This window comes from Paroedura picta, chromosome 8 (assembly GCF_049243985.1).
Source record: "Paroedura picta isolate Pp20150507F chromosome 8, Ppicta_v3.0, whole genome shotgun sequence".
NCBI classification, from domain to species: Eukaryota; Metazoa; Chordata; class Lepidosauria; order Squamata; family Gekkonidae; genus Paroedura; species Paroedura picta.
Window position 1 is genome coordinate 64,803,291 of NC_135376.1, and position 22,186 is coordinate 64,825,476.

A 22,186-nucleotide genomic window follows, 5' to 3' on the forward strand; every position below is an offset into this window, starting at 1 on the left:
TTGTCTCTTCAGGCAAAGTTGCTCCCTCACTTGTCCTGCAGCAAAGATATCCCTGGAAAACGTGTTTTTATTTTTTTAAGCAGGATGTAATTCTGGGCTGCCAAATGCAGAAATGCAAGCAGTTGTATCTCTCCCCCCCCCCCCCCCCACGTCTGCCATTTTGAGTTTTTTGGGAAACGCCCCTTTCCTCACTGGCCTCTCTTTCCCTTGCTCCCTCTGTTCTGAACAGTCTGCTTTTTTGAGAAAGAAGGGGGCGATCACATTAAAACACTGTTTACCAATTTTTTAAAAAACAAGTCTTGCAGTCTGATGTAGCAGTGTTATGATGTTATAACTCAGTTTTGTTTTTTTTAATGCATTTATGACACTTTAGTGGGAGGTGATCAATGGCACAGAATGGTAGCATTAAGGGGTGCAATGAAAATAAAGGTGCAAGCAGACACCATTTTGAAGAAAACTTTTGGAAAGAGAAAGAAGCAAAGCATGACAGGAGGATGCCTCCATCAGACACTCTGCAGAAAGCATGTTGTAAGTTTCAGCCTGGGAAATAAGGGGAGGAAAACCCAAATGCAGAGAGACTAGAGTTGACTTTGCATCACCCAAAGGAAATTCAAAGAGAGGTAAAATAAGTTATGTCTCCTAACACAGAAATGGTCTAAGTTTCCCTATAGTTGCTGGAGGGTAAGCCAATGTAATGCTGATTTTTATAGATCATTTAACCTAGCATCTTTCTAGGGAAGTTTGTGGAAAGTATTACTGATACTGTCTTGTTCTAGAAGAACAAGTTTTTCTTACCTTCTGCAAACAGAAGTCATGATTTACTAATCTTTGAGAAAATAATGGAGACCTGATTGTCAGCAAGCATGCAGGTGTAAGTAGTATGGCAGATACTTTGTCAAAGAGCAAATACCTCAGCAAATACCAACTTGTTGGTGGTCCCGGAGCAATCCAGCTAGATCCATGACCTTTTCAGTCTTGACTCTTGCCAGGAGAGATCCAAGCTCAGACTGTGAACTGCCAAGAGTTCTCCAGGGCCTGTAAAATGGTACTCTTGCACCCAGCCTGTGGTTGAAACAAGGGCTGTTCAAAGATTTACAGGCCTTGTACCTTCTGTTCCTTGGCTCCCCACCACCACCTATTTATTATGTCATCTCCAGTCTGATAGAGAAAAGTATTCCCATTTTCAGATGACATAAAACAATTCAGGATGGTGAAACGCCAGGAACTGTGAAGAGCTCAGGGAACCTTTGAAGCCACCCTCCTCCTTTTTAGCCACAACTTTTCAGTTTGTTGTCCTGGCAAAATAACCTTGTAATGCTGGTATTATATTCCAACCAGGTGTCAGCAATTTGCATGCGTACTCTCCATCAAATTGGCTGTTGCCTTTGTTGGATGGGGAAAGAGATGAGGCTGAGCCTGCCACAAGTCAACTTGAGAATTTTTTGAGGATTTTTCTTATATAATAATGCAATAAATTTTTATAGGCCACCCTTCCCTGGGGATTCAGGGCAGGTAGCAACATATTTAAAACAAAATAGTACAATAAAACATTACAATATTAAAATCTACAAAAGATCCCTTACACAATTCCAAACCGCTTTCTTTTTGTAGTGGGAGGGTTGCTATGGGTCCACATTCTAGTGTAAATTTGGCTGGTGATCTGAACAGGGAGGCCAGGAATTTGACACCATTTTAAGTCTCAGCTGCCCGGTCTTGCAGACCCTGCAAAACTGTCCAAGGGCTCACAGGGCTGTTCTCACCAGATGGAGCAGCTCACCAAAAAGGCCTTGACCCTGGCTAAGGCCAGTTTTTATATATTTGAACTCATCTAAGCATGCTTAGTCTCAAAGATGTGCCCAAAACACTTAAGTTCACTTAGGACTGTCCATTACTCAGGAGAAAGAAGTAGAAAGCAAATTAATGCAGGCAATTTCTTATCTTAACTTATACAACAATGCTGGATGTCCAGCAGTCAGATTCTAAGTCTGTGGCTGGAACTACGGTAAAATATCTCCAAGTGGGGTGGTAGGTTGATGGAACAGGCCTGTTCCTGACTTCATGTGGCTATTTTTTTTCCTGGTTGTGTAGTGATCAAGGCAAGGGGAAGGAATGAACCAACTTGTTTGCTAGAACAGTAACAGTTAACTCACACAGCTGCCAGCCATTCAAGAGTCTCTTGAAATCATACTTTGTGACTGTTTCTGCATATTACAATATTAAAGTAGCAAGAAGAGTAGAGAAAGGAACTAAAGTTCTTCTAGAGTTGTGATCAAATGCATCTCTTGAATGCACTGATGTTGCCCAGCCTCCATTAGGGATCGTGCGCAATCCTGGTATCTGTATCATCACTGAATCCCCACAGCTGTGCTGCTGCACTTTTCTTTGAAAATGCCAGCCAAACATTCTTCTGAGACTGGATTTAATTTCCTGGCAAGGATGCCTATCTGCATGTTTCTGAGTCTGAAAAACTGTTGGCTGGTTCTGATTTTTGGGTTCTGCAGCCAGTTTTTCCAGGGGAACTGATCTCTGTCACCTGGAGATTTTTGGGTTCTGGTGGGGGAGGGGGATTTTTTCCCACCACCCCAAACAGAACCTCATTATCAAATCCCAAACTGTGAATGAAATGAAGTAATAGCGTTCTGCTCTGCATTTTCCCAGTCTCCAAAACCTTGATATAGGTGGAAGCAACTGGAAAAGTTTCCTTCCATGGAAATATATATCGGTTGTAAAGGTGAAAACAGCAAGCTTTAGTTCCAGTTCCAGTATATTTCACTTCAGCTGCAGACTGGCCACATCAAATGTGCCCTTGCCAGGAATGCCTTCAGCAACAGAGAGTAGTATGCACTCACTCCTGGAACTGTTCATGTATGGCTAATTTTAGAATAGGAAACTGTTAGATCTCATTTTTAAAACAATTCAGAAGACAGGGAGAAAGGACTGTTGGGGTGGCAGGCCACTGAGAGCTTTGACAAAGCATTTGTGCCGGACCTCAGAGCAGATAGAATTTAAGAAACAAACATTACATGGTCAGAATTATGAGTGACTTAAGCATTTTGGAAGCACTATGCTACACAGAAGTGAGGGGCTCAAGGAGGGGCCAGAAACGTAGAGAGGAAGAGACAAGCTTAACAATAACAACCTTTTAATTTTGAGCTTCCTGGATTTCATTGCTTCCAAAGCAGCCAGTTTCTCCAGGGGAACTGATCTCTGTCACCTGGAGATGAGCTGTAAAACCAAGGGATCCCTGGTCCCACCTGGGGACTGGCATCCATAATGCTCTTCTGCCCTGGGAGCCTCTGCAATCTCACTTGTCTGAGCCTGCTATGCCTCATGCTGAAGAGAGAGAAGGAAGGCAGTGAGGGAAATCCTTTCCAAACTCCAGACATGCAACTGCTGGTGGGGAGGAGCATCCTTATATGTTCAGAGGTACTCTGGTAATTCTTTTTAAAAGGTTATAGTTATATATTTAATATGTATATAATAGGTATATATTGTATTATACCTACACAATATTTATCTACCTCCTCATGGACAGGCTCCGACCCAGATACATTTGCCAGATCTTTGGAAGTTGTGGCTGGATGGTTGAAGCAGAGTTAGCTGAAACTCAAACCCTCCAAAACGGAGGTCCTCTGGCTCAGCAGGAAAGGGGCAGGACAGGAAGCGTGTCTTCTCACCATCTTGCCCATGGCAAGGAATTTAGGAGTGATCCTAGATGCGTCCCTTATAATGGAGGCAGGTTACAGGGGTAGCATGCATGGCATTTTACCACCTTGGACAAGCAAGGCTACTAGCATCCTAACTGCCCCTGGAATGGCTGGGCAAAGTGATCCATGCAATGGTCACCTCTAGGCTGGACTTCTGTAATTTGCTCTATGCTGGCCTACTCTTGTCCTTGACCCAGAAACTCCAGTTGGTGCAGAATGCAGCTGCTAGGATCCTCACTGGTTCATACTGGAGAACCCATTTCCAGCCAGTACTGAGGCAGCTGCACTGATTACTAGTTCTGGTCCGGTACAAGTTCAAGGTCTTGGTTTTGACCTTTAAGCCATTCACAGATTGGGCCCAGCCTATCTGAGGGACTGTCAGTCTGCTTATGCTCCCTGCAAGGTGCTTTGATCTGCGGGCACTAATCTGTTGATGATCCCTGGCCCCAGAGAGATATGCCAGGCCCCAATCCTGGGTAGAATGAGCTCCCGGGAGAGTTGAGGGCCCTGGTGAAGCTGGCAAAGTTCTGCAGGGCCTGTAAAACCGAGCTCTTCTGCCAGGTCTGTGGTTGAGACCAGGTCCATCAGATCAGCAGGCTCCCCTCAGGCTTCGCTATTACATCTAGCGCACCCCTTGTTAGAGGACTGCAAGAGGTAGGAGAGAGCTTGCCTTCTTGGGAAATACTGTTTTAGGATGGGTTTTTTATTCTCTGTAACCTGCCTTCAGTCCAAGGAGGAAGGTGGGATATAATTTTAATAAATAAATAAATAGATAAATAAATAAATGTGTATGTTTGGTGGGATGGTACACAGGGCCTGCAGTAGCCATGTGTTTCTTTTGGTGGATAGTAATTGCAAACATGGCTCTTCAGGAGCTGTACAAGTAGTACCACTGGGTGATGAGTAACTTGGCCTACGGTCAGGAGCTGGAGGAATTGATAATGTTAGTCTGACAGTCAATGGCAAGGAAGGATTAAAATAAAATTTAAAAGACAGCTTGTCCTCACCTCTGGCATTTTGCAGTTTTGGTGACTTAGGATGGGAAGCTTTTCCCACACATCTGACTCATGCTGTAAGTTTTGATTTAGTTCATTTCCCCATAACCCCCAAAGTATCTTAATGCTGCTTCCAAAAGTTGGTGTTTACCCCTGCTCTGGTGAATATATTTCAACCAGGATATTCCATTAGGCTTGTGTACCAGACTGGACACAGACTGTTGAATGTTTTTATTTAATTAGAGAGATATCTATTATATTTTGTATTTATTGTAAAACTGTTATGAAAGTACCCTCTTTTTCTACTGTTTAATGAGGAATTATAGCACACAAATTGTCAAGGGGAAAAGAGCCATTCATGAGTCAGCCATAACTATAAAAATTACAGTGGTGGGGGAGATCAAGATGGTTCTGTTGTGGCAGAAAAAAAATCAAGAGTCCAATAGCAACTTAAAAACTATCCAAATTTGTAGCAAGGTATGAGCTTTCATGAGTTGCTGATCACTTCTTCAAGGGCGGGGGGAGGAGAGAGAAGAGTATGAACCTACAAAAGTGTCGGAAGGTCAGATCCAAAGAAGAATGCTAGTTTACAAGACAGAAGAAACTAGGCTGTTGGGACCCACATGTAAAAAACCCAAAATGCCAGGAAGTAAGTGTGATAAGGAGGAATCTATGTTGTCCAGACATTAAACCCCGGGATGCTGATAGTGTTAATCAGATCTTGTCTGATTTTCATATGCGTCTAGTATGCTTTATAAACCCATACTGGGGCTGAATTGAATGGTATTTTTTCTGTCCATATATATTTACAAGGATTCACATATTCTACTTACTCCATTTTGCTTTTGCTTTTATAGGAAGTGTTTAAAATCAAAACCCCAGGTGTAACAATGCTGTGTTTCCACAAGAGGGTACTGCATACCACCATTCCAAAAGCCACAGCACAATAAAGTGAAGTGACACATGCAACATGGCTTTCATCACAAGGTGTCAGTGTAGGACTGTGTCCAAAATACAAAGCCCCTATTGCTGAAGCTTTGCAGGGCTTTTTATTTATACATAGATGTGAGCAAAAATAATGGTTTATAGTTTTGAGGATTAAGGGGGGAAATATGAACGTACCAAAGAGTTGTTTTAATTCCTTACTCTTAGTTTAACAGATAAATAGCTTATATTAATCATATATAAAATTGGAAGCCTCCTTTCTTTTTCTTGTATCTTATAGTCTGTATTCTGTATCCTTATCCTGGCTTCTATGCTGTATTTCAAAATCTTTAATAATTTTTTAAATTACAACAAAGTACAAACCCTCACTGGGTGTTCACCAACATTACATTTTTTGCTTCTGTTATTAGCTGCAATTTAAGAAAGTGTGAGGAATCTGCCCCTGGACAGCCTCTGGTTGCTGGGAGGTTTTAGACTCCCCTGGAACATGATGTTGCTTGCATCCCATGGCTATCCAGGGTCTGGCTCGAGTTTTGCCCAGGTTTGCCTTGGGATGAGGGAAATTGCAAAAAGTAGATTTAACATTTTTTTTCTCAAATCCCGTCAGTGAGCACTTCTTCAGAGTCCCTTTGCAGCAGAAGCAACAGTTTAGAGAGCTTAGTGCACGGTAGCAAGAGGGGAGATGAAAAGTCTCATTCCACACTGGGTCAGATGCTGTCTGATACAACTGTGTACAAAAGTCCTTCCATGCACAGCAGCACACTTATCAGGTATCTTCCCTACCTGATAAGAAAACAGATGGTGTTCAGAGAACAACCATACTAGCAGCGTGTCTCCCTCCCTTGTAGCAGGGAGCTGCATCCTGGCTCTGCAGTTTTCCATTACACAGCAGGTGGCGGTAATATCCTTTGCACAGGGCAAAGGTGCAGCTCCCTGGGATGGACAGTTTCAAGTTCCGCCCTCCAAAAGTCTCAGCCAATCGCTTCCAAACAGTGAACTGGAATGTTGAGAGGTGGTGGGGAGAAGGAGTTTGGCAGTTTAACTGCTGGCCAATAGACAGAGTTGAGGGCTGTTGGATTTTGGTGGGAGAAGGATTAGGAGGCCTGCTGCTGAGGCAGTGAGTTCATTAGAGACTTTGGGTACATGAAGATAGGCTGTCATGCCTGCACCCCCCGACATTGCCACCTGAGGGTGCTCTGGAGTCTGAGGCAGCCCCAGGTGCAGACCCTGGGCCAAGCACACTACCACTCGGGTCATCGGGGGCCAGGCACTGAGGTGGGGACTGAAGTTCTGGCTGGAGATCGAAATCAGCCAGAATCGCAGGGTGAAGAACAGCCTGGTCCCAGCTCTTTGTGCCAGCTCCACTGGGTCTGGGGCCATAGGCTCCATCCAGCCCCCAAAGGCTCACCGGAATGGCAGACACTTTGACAGCTGTCAGAAGTGCAAGCCTGCCAGCTCACTGTCAAGCTAGATGGTGAGCAGCTGAAGGCCCTTCTCTGGATGAGGACTGAGCCCAGCTACAGGTACTCTGGGCTCAGCTGTTAGTGCTTTCAGAGCAGTATAAAAGAGAAGCTTCAGCCAGGCTTCTCTGTGGGTGCAATGTGTGCATTCCCTGCCTGTATGCTCTGTTTCTGCAGTTCAACAAAGCTCTGCCTTTGGCTCCTGGGCTTACTTAGAGCTTCCTGGTTTTGGCTTCTGGACTTGCTCTCGGCTTTTGGACCTTAGTATTCAGCTTCTGGACCTGCTTGTAGCTTCTGGACTTGGTAACCTTTCTCTTGTTCCTGTCTTGTTCCCACCTTGCCTATTTTCTGCCTGACTGTTGGACTGCTTTTTTAGGCTTAGCCCCGGGCTTGTCTTTGTCTTTGGACTATGACTCTGAAATGTGATTTGGGCCGGGGGCTAAATATTTGGCTCTTGTGTGCGGTCATCAGGGCAGCACCTAGGTAGGGATTAACTGTCAAAAACCACCTAACAACCGATCTGCTCTGTTAGAAAGGTTTGGGGTAATGTCTTTGTCAAAATCAGTCAAAAGTCTTTCTGTTCTATGTTTTAACTCTGAAGTAGGTGGATGAAAAAGCTGCTCTGTAACTGTCAGGCTTTTGGAGATTCCAGAGCTGTCTAGTAACTTTAATGCCAACATTGGTGTTGCACATAAAGGTGCCTCCTTGCTCCTCTAGGACTAGAAAGTTAAGAGCAGGCTTTCTCAACCAGAGTTTGGTTGAAACCTTGGGCTTTCTTGATGGCTCTGGAAGGGTTTACTGAATGGAGGTGGGAAGGGGCACAGGGCCCCAGATGGGCATGTACACAGCTATACTGCTCAACCATATTCTGCATAATCATGCCATTTCCAGAGTTTCTTGAAGCCTGAAGTATGTTTCAGAGGTTTATCAATGGTAAAATGTTGAGAAAGGCTGGCTAAGACTATGGGGTGGGGGGAGTTTGTAGAGTTTAAAATGTAAGTCCATAATTTCTAGGACAGGACATATGGTGTTGTCAAAGTTAGACAAGGTCCCAATATATCCAATGAGAACGATGTGGAGAACTGCACCCTCTGTTTGCAAAGGTCATAACACTCTATTGTTATGCTGGCCAAACTCTTGTGAACTGTTTTCTTTTGTTGCAAGGTATGAGCCTAGGTGGATAGAAAAAAAACATAGATCCAAACTGTACGTTCCAGTGCAATTCTATATTGTCCAGCTCTACAACACTGCCCCAAAGTGATGACATCACTTCCAATTTCATGCTGGGAGTGATGTCACAGCATTGGGGGTCTGACATTTTATATGCCCTGCCCTTTTGAGCCTCTCATAGGTTACCAACAGTTAACTGGCAGTAATTATGTTGTACCCTCAGATGTATGCCTCTTCCCAGCCCTTTTACCTGAGGGATGATAGGATGGCTGAAGTGGGAATCTTACATATGCTGAGCCTTTATCTATGTTGTAGTTCCACGTACAACCCATTTTGTACTAGTCCATGTATCTAGGATCCCTAGATACACAAGGCTGGGGATATATCAGAGGAATGCCCTTGAGATTATACATATTTTGGTTCTGTGGTAAGGGTGCTGTGGTTATAGGACACGATGGTTGTCTTCTCTCAGCCAGCCTGATAGTGGTTGAGAACAGTGGCCCTTAATTGGGAGAACTGGATTTGATTACCCACTCATCCACTTGCAGCCAGCTGGGTGACCTTGGGCCAGTAACAGTTCTCTCAGAGCTGTCTCAGCCTCACCTTCTTCACATGGTGTCTGTTATGGGAAGAGAAAGGTTAGGTGATTATAAGCTGCTTTGAAACTCCTTCAGGTAGTAAAAAGCAGGGTTCAAAAACCAGTTTCTTCTTTTCTCAGTTCAAATAATTGTTGCAATTAGGCTCCCAAAAGGTGATTTTTCCCTTGTGGAAGCAGGATTTTCAGCATCCTGAAAGTTGATTTAAACCAACATGTCTGGTTTTCTGCTACATTATTCTTTCTTAGTGAGTTGCTAGGTAGTTGTCCCCCATGAGCTTATTGATATTGCTTCTGTTCTCCCTTGTCCATGTGTCCTCTTCTTTCCTTCACAAAAAGCTGGTTCACTTGCACCAATACTAGTACATACTTCAAGTGGGTGTCTGTGTTGGTCTGAAGCAATAGAGAGAAGTTCTTTAGATTAGCGATCCCCAACCTGTGGGCCGTGGACCACATGTGGTCCTTCAACTAATTGGAGGTGGGCCCCGAAGGACGCCTTCTCCCCCCCCCCCCGGCCCTTTACTTCATCCCCCCCAGCCCTTTACAACACAGTTCATTGTTGTGGCGTGTCTGTATCTTATTTTGAAGGGATGTTTAAACATTACCATAGCGATCAGAGAGCGTTAGGACAGTGGTTGAGAGGAGAGGAGTAAACTACCCCCCCCCACCGGGCCTCAGTAAAAGGCGTTGAGTGGTCCCCGGTGATAAAAAGGTTGGGGACCACTGCTTTAGATGATGTGTGTGTGTGTGTATGTATGCATGAAAGCTTATACCCAGAATCAAACTTTGTTGATCTTAAAGGTGCCACAGGACTCAACCTTTGTTCTAGTACACACATTATTTGTAATGCTACCTTGCCTGGTGGGACAGGACATGTTCTTAGGCCCAGAATCAAGACTCATTTGGGTGGAGGAGGCCAGGACCAGGATCAGGTAGCTTCAACAACAGGGAATGCAGTAAGTATAGCTTCAGCAACAGGGCCGCTTTGGCAGTCTGCCCCTAGAAAGCTCAGAAGGTATAGGGTCTGTGAACTAGTCTGAGGAGACAGGAATGGCTCTTGAGACCTAAGTGGTTTCATTCAGGGTGTGGATGTGGTGAGCAAGAGCAGGGAACAGAGGAGAGAACAATGGAGCTTAAAGACCAGACATGAAGCTGGAGCTACAAAAGGGAAGGAAAATGGGAATTCTTTCTTAGTGAGCTGCTAGGTAGTTGTCCCCCATGAGCTTAATGATATTGCTTCTGTTCTCCCTTGTCCATGTGTCCTCTTCTTTCCTTCACAAAAAGCTGGTTCAATTGCACCAGCTGGTTCACTTACCTCTAATGCAGTGTAACCCTGAGATGGGTGAAGGTAACCACACCTTCAGGTGCATGGATCGGTGAATAAAATGAACTGAGTAAGAAGACAGTGACTAGGCTGGTGCTTTCAAGATCCCATCTGCCCCCCAGTGGGAGCAACAAATATACTGGTAGCACATTTATCTGCAGAAGCTCTGGCAGTCATTCAACTTAGCTGCTGCTGCTTCTTCCAGAAGGCCTCGATCATTAGACTGAGTGTGTTTGTTGCATAATGGGGAGATGGGCAATACAAAATGAAGCACACCCCTTATACCAGACACACCTCATATACAGACTTGAAAGACAAATGTCTGTAGATGGCTGCTGAGGGGACTGTTAGATCACATGGCTACAGGTTGCTTCTCTCCTACCTAGCGGCTTATGGAAGGTCTCATGCTGACAAGAGAAGGTGTGATACTCTCCTGGGAGCATGCTTATGACTGTACGTGTGTCTGTAGCATGGACAATTGAATCAATGTGATGTTGCAGCCATTACTAAAAGGTAAAGGTATCCCCTGTGCGAGCACCGAGTCATGTCTGACCCTCGGGGTGACGCCCTCTAGCGTTTTCATGGCAGACTCAATACGGGGTGGTTTGCCAGTGCCTTCCCCAGTCATGACCGTTTACCCCCCAGCAAGCTGGGTACTCATTTTACCGACCTCGGAAGGCTGAGTCAACCTTGAGCCGGCTGCTGAGATTGAACTCCCAGCCTTATGGGCAAAGCTTTCAGACGGCTGCCTTACCACTCTGCGCCACAAGAGGCTCTTCGCAGCCATTACTATTTGTTCATTATTTCCACTTTATGAATAACATGGGGGGTTGTCACTGTTACTGCAGAATTGTGATTAATGGTTGACGAAGAATGCCTTGAGGACGTCACTGTAGTCCCCTCTCCCTATCACCAATGTTGTGCTGTTTCCTTGTGCTGTTGGCAGAGTATAGGATCATGACAATGTTACGCTGGAGTTAGTTTTAATGTATCAGCTGTCAATGGTGGGGGCAGCCTGAAAATGATACTGCCATATATTTTGGAGGCAAAGATCTTTCAGGGCACCTGGTACTCTGCTTGTGGTTTGCTATGTGATTGAAAGGAAGAATAACAGCATTTGATAAATAACAAGCCGGTGTAAGGCTCTGTGAGCTGCTCCCCCCTCCCCACCTTATGCTTAAGCCATCCTTGGCCTGTGAAACAGATGTTCTATTCTGTCACTGAACATGATAAATTGACACCATTTAAGACTCTGCCTCTGAGGCTACAGTGACCTGGTCGGGTAGATCTGCTTTATTTCGTGACTTTGCAGAGTTTCAAAATCTCCTTGAATCTCTCCTTTCCAGGAGTTTTATCTTCTGTGTGACTGCTAGTGAGCTGACGGGATTGTACAACTGGGGTAAGATTCTCCAAGCAACACTACAGGCTGCATCTTTTCAGCAATCTAGAACATCTTTCCCATTCCCATCCCAGTTACTTCAATAAATATACAGGAGGGGACAACCACTATGATACAGAAGTAAGCTTTCTGGGCATCCTAAGTTTAACATTGGTGCTGGAAAATGCCCTCAAATCACAGCTGATTTATGGTGACCCCCACAGATGGTCAGGGGTAGTTTGCCATTGCCTGCCTCTGCATGGCAACTCGGGACTTCCTTGATGGCTTCCCATCCAAATATCAACCAGGGCTAGACCCTGTTTAGTTTCCAGGAGCTGGCAATTTCAGGCTCACCTGGACCATGGAATTTAACATTAAGAAGTAGTGTGTGTGTGTGTGTGTGTGTGGGAGGGGTAAACATGCATATTTGTCCCAATACACTTGCACTGTTTAATTGTTTTTGAGTTAAAGATGTTAGTCTGCACAGGCCTGTTGTCTCTCAGCTGTCAAATGACACAGTGCAGTGAAAAATCGGATTACTGTGCCTGACATTAAAAATGGATGGCATTTTTAAAGCAATTATTCTAAACTTGTTCGCTCTGCTTATATTGGATTCAGAATAAATATGAGCAGCACTAGATGGGGCTTTCTGCGCTGTAGCTGGAACTGTCAGAATGAATATATTTTTTTCATTTGGGAAGGAAAACAGTAGGAAAACTCCCCCAGCGTACAGTGGTTCCTGACATAAGGAATGACTGTTCTCAGAGGAATGCTACAGATAATACGAGAACCATAGTCTCCATAAATAAGTACACAAGGGAAGAATGATGTGACCAAACATTTCTCTATGACTATATGGGAAAATAATTTCAAATATCAACTATTATTAACACTAATAATTTCTACTGCATTCACGGTGGTTGCTGCCTTTACCTCATTTATTCACCAAACTGGTCAGGTGAATTCTTGTAACTCTCATTTTGCAGGGAAAGACCTGAAGCTGTGACTTATTCATGATAGATGCAAGTTCAAGAAAGTCCACCTGTTCACCCAAATGTTTGAACATTACTTATTTATTTATTACATTTGTATATCACCCTCCCCAAATGTTCGTCTATGGTACATATAGGACTGTCCCATTCCTGATAGGGAATTTAAGGAAATGATTATAACTTTCTAATTGATCATTCACTTATTGGAAATTGACTTTGGTCTGATCTCTCTCTCTCTGTAGTAAGAAAATGCCATTTGTTTTGTGTGACCTTTTTAGATCTGTTGGAGAATTAGAGATGCTTTTAAATTGCTTAGGTTAAAAATTAAGGGTCATTGTAACTCAGCCTTCCAGATAGAGCTGAATCAGATATGAGCTGACACTATAGGTCTGGGAGTGTTCTGCCAAGTGTAAACTTGAGAGGTGAGTGCTGACCCAGTGACTCCATGCCAAATCAGGGTTTCCAGGGTTGGCCTGGAAACTTTGAGAGGTGGTCATGGAGCTAACACTGAAGGAATGGCATTATTGTATTTGTCATAAAATCATAGAGTGAAACGGGACCTCTGGGGTCCCCTGCAGAATGCAGGAAATTCACAAACTACTTGCCCACCACAGTGACCCTAATTCCATGTACAAATGATGTCCCCACCTTCAAAAAAGAACCCACCCCAGAATCCTTGGCCAGTCTGGCCTGGAAGAAATTTGCCTCCTGACCCCAAAGTGGCAATCCATGCAAGAAAGGGTCACAAGGGTCAAGCTTAGACACAGTCTCTTCTGCCCTCCCACTTACAAGCTGGCTAAATTCACAAGATCAGCATTTCGGTGAGGTGGTTATCTAACCTCTGCTTTAAAACCTCCAAAGAAGGAGAACCCACCACCTCCCAAGGAAGCCTGTCCTGCTGAGGAACTACTCTAATTGTCAGAAATTGCCCAAGCATCTGAGCAAGCCCTATGAGGTAGACATGAGGGAGACGTAACCCTTTATTCTTTCCACAGGAGCTTTGGGTGCTTAGTCCCCTTGTGACTTTTTCTTTTAAAGGTAAAGGTAAAGGTATCCCCTGTGCAAGCACTGGGTCATGTCTGACCCTTGGGGTGACGCCCTCCAGCGTTTTCATGGCAGACTCAATACGGGGTGGTTTGCCAGTGCCTTCCCCAGTCATGACCGTTTACCCCCCAGCAAGCTGGGTACTCATTTTACCGACCTCGGAAGGATGGAAGGCTGAGTCAACCTTGAGCCGGCTGCTGGGATTGAACTCCCAGCCTCATGGGCAAAGCTTTCAGACGGCTGCCTTACCACTCTGCGCCACAAGAGGTAAAATAAAAACTCATCAAAAGGTTTTCCAGTCTGGTGTGTGATTAGGTAATATCAAGCTAAGCAAATGAACCCTGATAGGCCACAGAGCTATCATTTCTTTCAGTGGTCGAAGCAGCTCCATGTGCCCATTTCCTTGCAAATATATACAAGGGAAATTTATAACGTGTGGTTTTCTTGCTGAATGTGCAACTGCATTCACAGAGTGGAAGCAGGTAGTAATCTACATATAAGGTATTGTAATCTCCTTTCGTACTGAAGATATAGCTTGGGATGTGCCTTCCCCATCTATCTTGCAATGTAGATGGAGTATAGTTATTTGTAAAAGCTTTCCCTGCTGCTGATAGGACATTTGGAAGGTCATTAATTTATATGGCTGCCATAAGTTGGAAGCAAGTTAACAGCATGTAACACACAAAGTTTTCTTACAAGTACAGCATAATTATAGAATTCTTGTGGTGAGTTTTCTATGAACAGGTATGCGTAGATTTGGAATGGTAGACATTGGGCTGGAGCCCAAGACCTGCTCTTAGTCAAAAAGATCCTTCCTGTTTTCTGCATTATCAAAATGCTGGCAGAGTCTAAATATGCAGAAAAAGCTGAGCATACGCTGCTTAAGAACAAAACAGATTTATTGAAGAAATCAACCTACTTTATAGGAAAGAGATAGAAGCTTGTCTGTCTATACTAGCAGGGTCAGAGAGAGAGAACTGTCCTTCTCAGAAGAGCAAATATAAACCTCAGGAAGACAATCAGACAAGAAGGGGACAGTTTGAAATAGGGGGAGGTCCCTAACTTTGCTATTCTAGCTAGCTGTCCCCCTCTACTGTCCCTGCAGGATTTTCCAGTCATTTCTTTGTACACATACATAACAGATCTTGAATATTCAAACACAAAAAACCCAACCTTGGAGTCTGAAGGGCTATTGTGAGCATTGTTGGCTCAAATGGGGAACAGACAACTACTGAATGGCTGTGAAAATGACATATGTTGTCATAATTTACCATTTAGCTGGTGATTAATCAATGTAACCATGATTTGTGATATATCAGAACAGTTAAAGATATAGATATGAATCAGACCACCTTCTTCATTCAAAACCACAGTCTAGAATAATGGCTGAAAACTTAATTAGGAACACAACTCCTTTCTTAGCGTATTTAAGGAATTTTAAGTAGTGTGAAAACAATGGATTCAGGATACTGATAAACAGCTGAAATACAAATGCAGAGGGAGGAAATATTCTTAAAAAACCCAGATTTCATGAAACTGCATTAGTTTCTTCCACTAAACCTAAAACTGGTATTTATAATAGAGAGTCACACAGAATCCCAAATATTGTTGGCTTATAAAATGTGAAATGGCTATGCTGGGCTGCTGTCAACAAGCAGTGAATCTTAGCCAAAAATAGCCTCTGTCATATCGAACTTCTTGATTCTGGAAGGCCTTAAAAATAATTCACCTAATGTGCTGGCCTTCTAGTTTAGCCCTTTGGCTTCAGTGGAAACATTCATTAGAGTTAAGGAAGCAAGCAATCAGCTTAAAAACATACCATTGCAAAGCTTGCTCAGTGGGAGCCAAGGAAAGTCCTGTCATAAACATGTAAAATTTGATGCTCTTCTCTCTAAAACAAACTGCAGGTGTCATGAGGGGCCATTTTTAACACCTGCAAATTCTTCAGGCATCTCCGATTGCATGAGAAATACAATGATCTCTGTTGTGGCTACATCTATGATCCTCAATGTCTAAAGTACACATTGGGATCATATGTAGTCATAGATGAATGGCTGAATTACATGGTGATGAAAGTTTGACTAAAAAAACACAACTTGGTGTAATGTAACAGTTATCCCGCTGTATCAAACCAGGAGTCCATCTAGTCCAGTATCCAGTTTCATACAATGGCCAGCTGAGTTTTTCTGAAGGTCCAATCAAGAGGATATAGAGGCAAAGGCCTTTCCCTGGTGTTGACCCCAAGCATTGGCATTCAGAGACTTAGTGCCTCAGTACTAAGGGTTGTATCTCTATATCCCTAAACACATCACCAGCAAGTTGATAATTGCAGCAAAGAAAGATCCAGCAGGTCTCCTCTTTCATGTGATCAGGCTATCCCCAGGATGGGTGCATGGCTGTCATGGCAGCTGGCAAATCCTGAGCTTAACTCAACAAGGTGACCTTGGCAAGTATCTTGAAGTCTCCATGGACAATCATCCTTGGAGTTCTCAACACAATTTCCAAGATCACCTCTAGCAGCTCAGTTAAGGCAACAGGTGACAAGCAGGATTTATTATATTTATATACTGCCTTTCCTTTTGGCTCAGGGTAGTTTACATTAGAAACCTTCATAATACAATAAAGCATCTTGACTTAAGTATATAATAACATTTGTAACAATAGGAAGTTGCATCGGATAAGGCAGATTATAATTTAACATTTAACATTAAACAATCTGTAACTCAGCTTTTTATGCACTATGATTCGGTTTTTTCCCCTCTGTTAATGCAGAGGATGGGGTTGTGGCCTCTGGGCTTTGGTTGATGGTTGGTGGCTTATTCACTTGTCTTGACCAAAAGTGTGGTGGAAGAGCTCCCTTTTGCAATCCCTGCAGAATTGTTTAAGCTCTAGCAGGGCCCTGATGTCACCTGGGAACTCATTCTACTGTATCTGGCCTTGAAGGTGATTACCAGAACCTAAAGCCTGATTCAGTAGTCAACTAGTAGCCAGTGCAGCTGTTGGCGTATGGGCCTGATGTGGGTCCTCCAAGATGTTCCTGTAAGAACTCTGGCTGCTGCATTCTGCACCAGTTGCAGTTTCCCGGTCAGGAATAAGGGTAGGCCCTCATAGAGATGCAGAAATCTAGACTAGACGTTACCTAGATCACTATGGCTAGGTGTTCTGGGTAGGGTTCTAGAAGCTTAGCTCGATGTAGAGGATCCCTAGCCTTGTCATGTGTAGTCCATACCAGTCTTGGTCTGCAGAGGTTGTCTGTTGCCATAAAAAGACTTTTCTCCTTAACTATTCTGTACACAGTTGTCTCATAAATCGTTCAAGAAGTTGGTCACACTACTGAAGAAGATAGTACTGTTAAAATACATCTATATTTCAAACTGCTTTCTTCAGGTCAAATGAACATGGCTCCGTAATGGCATAAAAAGGGAGATTGCATGATGTTCAAGATCAAACACTTTGGAAATGAAAGAAGGTATCTGAATATGTCTGGTTGTGGGTTGGGTACAAAATATTCTCCAAACTCTCTTCTAGTGATTACTTGTTTTGTGTTGTTTGTGCACTTCCCCAGACCAATGACTACTGAATCAGCACCATATTTCTTTTGTTCCAGGAAAATGGCTTTAGCTTAAGTTTTGACTGCGCCAACACCACTGAGGGCAAGTTAAGTTAATTCAAGATGAGGAATTTCTTTAGTTGGGGTTAATTTCATTTGTCCTCAACAGTATCAGCATATAGCCAAATCTTATTGGTCTTAGACAAGGCTTCTTTGTGCCTGGAAAAAAACAAACAACTCCCCCCCCAATAGAATCAGTACCCCATTGGGGATTGCAAACAGGCTTAAGTTAGAGCAGGGGTCCCTAACCTTTTTGAGCCTATGCACACCTTTCGAATGCTGACACAGGGTGATATGTGCAACCACAAAATGTCTGCCATGAAGTGGAGCCATGAATAAAACCTCATGGAATGAGGCCATGCATAACTGTAATAAGATCTCTTCATCCTTTTCTTACATACAATACAAAAATATTCTTACATAGAATTCAGCCATACAGTGAGAATCCTTGCTCTATGGTGGTAGCTGCTGCCAAAGTGATATTTTGAGAATCTGCACAGCCAGCCTGAAGCCCTGCTAGGCAAAAAGCCGCATCAGGACCCACCCACTTTCTAAAAACATTTGGCAGGCACTAGAAAAGGTGCTGGCGGGTGCCATGGTTCCCCTGAGCACCATATTGGGGGCTCCTGAGTTAGAGTGTTTCCACTGCTTCCCTGGGCATCAGAAGACAACTCTTAATACTCTCTGTGTGTGTGTGAATACTGATACTGGAGAGCACTGATGCCCAAACATGGGTTCATTAGAATGCAATTCTCCCTTTTTGAAGCCCTTCGCATAATCACCAAGACCGTTTATGCACTGGAGATTTCATGCTGGGCTGCAGGCTGGAGTTTTAGTTGTGGCAGGTTGCCCCACCTCTTCCTGCTCCCACACGGGAGAGCATTTGGCCCAGTGCACCTCATCAGCCCCCGATTTGTGCTCCTGCACCAGAGCTGGGGCAGTGAAGTTCCCAGTGCATAAACTGTCCAAAGGAGGAGATGTTATTCATGGAGCAAAAAGATCCCCCCCCCCACTCTGTGTACAATCCCCCTCCCTGGCTCATTGATACATATGTTCATGAGCAACAGACTGTCATGTGGGAAAGTTAACCAACATATTGCTTGCTTGGGTCATCGTCTGTTATTCCCAAGAACTGTGTGTTTACAAGATAAATTCTAATGTAACCTTGGTTTGTATGTGGGTATAAAAGAGATGAGACAGATAATGGTTTTTCAGAGTGATGAAGGTGATGTGATAAAGCCGTCATTTTCCTCTTTGAAATGCAGGCTTTGCAGTGATTTAAACTTGCAAGTTCTGTTTGGCCAGAGATAATAGGGGAACAAAAGAAATGTGTACATTGCAGGCAATGTTAGTATCATGCAATTTTCAGCTCTCTCTTGAAAGCTATTGTTATGGATGTGTTGTGGAGAGAATGAATTTCCTCTCTTATGACAAATTTCTTCATCCAGCCATCTGAGCATGATGCCAAATCAAGGATGTGCATTCCCATCTCCTGCTTTGTTCTGGCACTCAGTGAGATCAGAAGCATATCCATTGGACTCCAGTCTGATTCCATTCTGGTCCTTTGTCCATCCATATTACAGATGGGGAACATGGTGCAGTAACACTGATACAGTAGCTTCCCCAGCTAGTTTGTCTTTAGGATGCTTCACCTTATTTAGCACCATTAAACCAAGAGCTTGGCAAGCCATCCTTGTATGATTGTTCCAGCCTGTTACTTCCATTGGACAATTGAGACAACCCAGAGTTAAAAACTGATGCTTAAAGACCTGAAATTGAGAGAGCACAGCAAACAAACCAAAATGGTTTGTTGAGCAATAACTTTTGACATTGCATTGAATAAGTCATTCATCTGGGGTCCTTTTTTTTTTTTTTTTTTAAGATTTGGCTTGTTTGCAAACGGCTCCATGGAAGAGTTGGTTACCACTTTTGTAGGAGCTTAGAATTTGGCTTTAAGACTGCAATCCAATGCATACTTCCTTGGAGAAAGTTCTATTATTTAGTTTCTAAACACATGTGTTTATCATTATGCTCTTATTAGACCAGCTGGTCTTCTTTAGTTCTTCTTTGCCTCTAAAATAAAAACATTTAAATGTTTAGAGGTATAACATTCTGAGATGCTCAAAGGGTATCACAAGTGCAAAATAGTTATTTATTTAAAATATTTTAAGACCACCAACTCCTAAAATGTGGACTCAAGAGATGCAAAAAGCATAGATAAGTACATCATAATGTGTGCCATACAAACCATCATTATCCAATAATGATGTGCCATACAAACCACACAGTGCCATACAAACCATCATTATCCAATAAAACAGTAATATAAAATCAGCAAAAAGGCCTTTGGAATAATATCAGCAGACATGCAGTCTGAAAGTTCTGCCCATGAGGCTGGGAGTTTGATTCCAGTAGCCGGCTCAAGGTTGACTCAGCCTTCCATCCTTCCGAGGTCAGTAAAATGAGTACCCAGCTTGCTGGGGGGTAAACGGTAATGACTGGGGAAGGCACTGGCAAACCACCCCATATTGAGTCTGCCATGAAAACGCTAGAGGGCATCACCCCAAGGGTCAGACATGACTCAGTGCTTGCACAGGGGATACCTTTACCTTGAACTCTGAAGGGTAGGAGTTTATAGAAAGAAAACATTTATGACTGATTTATATGATCTATGAATGATTAAACTGTCTAATTAAACAGTTGCCTGCTGAGTAGAGCAGTTATGTAGCAAGGATGGTGGGGTAGTAAGACTCAGTTGGGCTGTGTGAGAATGTACATGCATGAACCATTTGTGCCACCCAGCAGGCAGCTCAGGAACAGGATGCAAGTCCAACTGAATATCCCTTCTTCATAGGGAAGATGTGTATGTCATGTCCTGAAATTCAATCAAATTAATCTCAACTATGTGCTATAACTGGATTCCATAAATCTTGTAATATCCCTCAGATCGCTCTCTCCCAGTGAAATCTGAAATGTATCCCATCTGGCCCTGTATTCCAGCTGAAGCATGTAGGATTGGGGGACCATTTTCATAAACACTCTGTTCCATCATACAGATAAAGTAAACATGCTACTTCACATAGCATACAAATGCTATTTGCCATCACAATTCTATAAACAATTGTTTACTCTGTTTGTTCCATTGCTTATCATCATCATGTTTTTTCTAATACAGTACAATGATGCATGCAGAGAAATGCTACTAAGCAGCCTTTAGAAAATGTTTAGATTGACATTATCTCAATATGCTGATCAGATCCTGTCAGTAAATGTAATAATATTCTAACAGGCTGATGCAGTAATCAGTCAAGGCCTATTAACCAGGCCAGAGGGCTTATTTTCTGATCAGTTTAAGGATTAGGAGTAGTGACAGATACATGGTTCCAGAGTAAAGATGTACGTGGGTAGCTGTGTTGGCCTAAAGCAGCAGAACAGCATTTGAGTCCTGTGGCAACTTTAAGACCAATTATGTTTTATGCAAGGTGTGGCAAAATGAGTCCTGGAGATGCATTTGAGTTCTGAAATGGCTGCCCTGAGCTTGCATTTTAAAATAGTTACTAGGAGTGGAAAGGTTGTAATGTCCTATGCTTCCTAGGAGACTTAGGGAAGGGAAAGGGTCACATGCCCCAATGAGAATGGAGGAGTCAGGCTCCACCAGGGGGAGGAGCTTGTGGGTATTTAGGCTCCAGACCTCCTGGGAGGGAGCAGTCTCTCCAGAATCTCCAAGGGAGAAAGTAGTAGATGTCTTCTCCAGAGAGAAGGCCCTGGTTGCTCAAGGCTGGGGGACGGGGCCTGGCCTGGCCACAAGAGAGACTGTGGGAGGCCTGAGAAGCAGCCATCCAGGAGGCTGATGGTAAGACTGGCTGGCAAGTGTCCACGGGAACTTCTTCCCTCTTCAGCAGGGAGTGTATTTCCAATTGTTAGCAATAACTATTCTGGCAGCTACAATCATAAAATTAACCAAAGTTTTTTGTTTACAGCACATGTTATTTTCTGTGAGCCGCTGGAAGCAGTTTAAATAATTGGTTAAGGCCTACGTGGGAGGAGAAAGGGATGAGGCAATGCACCTCCCGACCCACCCAGCTAGGGGCAGTCTGGAGACATCGCTGCCAGTCTGCTCCTGACCACCGCAGGGAGAGGAGGTCAGTAGGGCTGCCAAGGGGGATGAGAACAGAGGCTTGGACAGGCTGGGCCAGTCCTTTTCACCCCAAGGCTGTCCTAACTGTCATGTCCAACTGTAAATTGCCCCAGAACACTGACAGAGCTGGCAGGAGGCTGGAGAGTGCTCCCCCTCCCCCCCTTCAGCCCTGCTGGGAAGGAGCCTCTGACAGGCCCTGACTGAGGGGAGGGAGGCATTTTTCTTCAGAGAGCAACACAGGGGAGCCTCAGGACATGGGGGTGAGCATTCCTTTTGAAGGGGAGGGAATTTCTCCTTTTGCCAAACAGCTGACAAGGATGCCACAGAAAAGCCCCTTCTCACTTAAAATACTTCTGTGGCCAGGGGTTAGACACAGCCAAGCCATGTGTATTTCTTCTTTGCAACTCTTTGCAGATTTCAGGCCACTGCACAGCGTTATTCTGCAGACAAAACTGGATGCTGTTGCAGAGGTTCTTTTGTCTCCTGTTTTATCTGCACAACAACACTCTGCAGTAGGCCTCAAGTCTCAACAACCTGTGTGGGAGGCCCTAAATGTTTCTTCTCTACCACAGCCCTGTCTAAAGTACCCCTTTCTGCCTGGGGGGCTGATCTTTTTACTATGAAGATGAGCTGTAATTCCAGGAGCTCTCCATGCCCCACTTGGAGGTTGGCTTTCCCTGGGTTGGAAATATTCCTGGAGTTTTGGCGGTAGGACTTCAAAATCGTACAATGCCTCAGAGTCCAGCCTTTGAGAAGGCCGTGGGTGAACTTCTGGGCCCGGGGGGAAGGCCATGCCGTTGCCGGGGGGGGGGAGAGGAAGCCTTCCCC

General features: G+C 43.9%; 1 protein-coding gene across 3 annotated transcripts in view; it reads left to right on the forward strand.

Moving 5' to 3' along the window:
- Window positions 1–6,704: 6,704 nt before the first annotated feature.
- LOC143842655 (uncharacterized) overlaps window positions 6,705–22,186 on the forward strand; it is a 501,692-nt gene continuing 486,210 nt past the window's right edge. For 2 of the 3 annotated variants that reach the window (XR_013233256.1, XM_077347865.1), the window contains exon 1: window positions 6,705–6,922. Coding sequence is in view for 1 of the 3 variants with exons in the window: in XM_077347865.1 (XP_077203980.1) it covers window positions 6,791–6,922 (132 nt within the window). In the remaining 2 variants the exon portion in view is untranslated. Of the gene's footprint in view, window positions 7,411–22,186 lie in introns of all 3 variants that reach the window. The other variant, XR_013233257.1, reaches the window with a different exon arrangement.